This window comes from Buceros rhinoceros, unplaced genomic scaffold (assembly GCF_000710305.1).
Source record: "Buceros rhinoceros silvestris isolate BGI_N320 unplaced genomic scaffold, ASM71030v1 scaffold31724, whole genome shotgun sequence".
NCBI lineage: Eukaryota > Metazoa > Chordata > Aves > Bucerotiformes > Bucerotidae > Buceros > Buceros rhinoceros.
This window is the reverse complement of record NW_010409347.1, coordinates 1534-3277: the sequence shown is the minus strand read 5'-3', so window position 1 is coordinate 3277 and position 1744 is coordinate 1534. Positions and strand designations below refer to the sequence as shown.

At 57.6% G+C, this 1744-nt stretch overlaps 1 protein-coding gene across 1 annotated transcript in view; it reads right to left on the bottom strand.

Moving 5' to 3' along the window:
* Positions 1-1744, bottom strand: part of EWSR1 (EWS RNA-binding protein 1) — a gene marked incomplete at both ends in the record, with an annotated part of 8320 nt that overhangs the window by 6137 nt on the left and 439 nt on the right. The window contains 2 exons of the mRNA XM_010135214.1: positions 643-694; positions 952-988. Coding sequence (XP_010133516.1) covers positions 643-694; positions 952-988 — 89 coding nt within the window. The remainder of the gene's footprint in view (positions 1-642; positions 695-951; positions 989-1744) is intronic.

Sequence of the window (1744 nt, the reverse complement as noted above, 5' to 3'; positions counted from 1 at the left end):
CGCCCCGCCCCGGCCTCCCACAGCCGGGACCAACCCAGCCAAAGCTGCTCAGCAGCACCCCACCACAGACACGATGTTCCCCTCGAAAACCTCTGCGGGGAGCGGGGGCAAACTGAGCTACGCCGCTTTGAGAGGGCGTTTACCTCTGAAAACACACTTGGAGGGTCTATACCCATGGGGCTTTAGTAACTTGGCTTTTAAGGATGAAAAATAAGCGTGGTTTAATCTCGCTCCTCAAGATCCTCATCACTTGGCCAGAGTTTGAGTAACAAAACCTCCACGCAAAGATCGGTTCCCTCCTCCTTTGTCCAATTTCCCACACAGCGATTTCCCCGTTTTTTTTTAAGGGTTTTCTCTCCTGCTGCCGCGTAAAACACCCACTGACACGGCGGTGTCCAGCACACCCCGAGCACCAGGCTTTTACCAGCCCCTCGGCCACCACCACCTTAGCCTGGGTATCAGCAAAGCCTCTCGGGGGGCTGCTGGGGCTCCTTCCCGGCTGTTTTCGCTTAACGAAGCGCTTTGGGGTGAGCGCGAAGCTACGAGACAACTTTTAACGCGTGGTTCGGATGCTCCGCTCTGGGCTGGGCTGCCTGGAAGCCGCGTGATTCCGCGGCGGCCACGGGGCGCCCCGTGCTTTACCTGGGTGGTCTGTGCGTATCCTTGTGCCGGCTGCGGGGCGTACGCGCTGTAGCTGCAAAACGAATTTGAAGACGTTGTGATAAAGCGCCCCCTGTTACCCCCCACTCACGCAAAACGCGTTTCGCGAGACCATCCGCCCGGATCCGAGCGATTTCTGCGGAAATACCGGGACGGTACGACGGCTAAAGGAAAAGCAGAGGGTTTGCAAACGTACCTGTGTTAAGACTAAACCACAGTTACTCGACACTTTACTTTTGACACTTTACAGCTTTTTAAAACGGAGAGGAAAAAAAAGGTAGTGCTACTCACCCCTGCTGAGCTGCAGCTTGGCTATAGGTACTATAATCTACAAGGGAAGAAAAAAAAATGGGAAAAGGAGTTGGCAAAGGCTTCACAAAATTGACAGCGTAAGAGCAGCAGCTGGAATTTCCTCCCCTAAGCCACTGGAAATCCAGTTTCAAAAGGTAAACGCACTTTTCCAGCCGTTTTGCAGGGAATCAAACCCCTCTTCCCTCATTGCTCCTGCTGTGCGCAGCAGCCACTTTGATCTCAGATGACCCCACTTCACTTTAACTGCCACCTCCAATGACACCCAAGGGGGCTGGCAGGAGCAGGGGGAGCTGGTTTGGAACAAAAGAAATGCTGGGGCTGACGCTTCCAGCGCCCCCACCCCCTCCTGGTTCCAAAGGACCGGGCGGCCAGATTTTGGGTCTGTGGAAGCCACCGGGCTTCTCTCCTTCTATGTGATCGTCAAGGACACAAAGGAACGGCTGGGGAGTTCCTGCGCTTGTCCCCTGGCAGGGACCGAGTCGGGAGCCGGCTGGAATTCCGTCCCCAAAGCTTCCAGGCCACGGGGAGAAGTGAAAAGCTGGAAATCCAGGCAGGACACTCTGCACTGAGCTGGTCTGCTGGCAGGAACGGCAAACGCGGCCGCCGGGCGAGCGCAGGGGCGCGCTCGGGAGGATCGCAGCTCCGAATGGGCGCGCTCCCTCCGTCCCATCCACATGCCGGGGGTGAACGGCGAATCCGCCCCTCGCAGCTCGCCAGCCGCATCCCAGCTATGCTGGCGTGGGAACGAGCCGCGGGGCCACGGCGCCTGCCC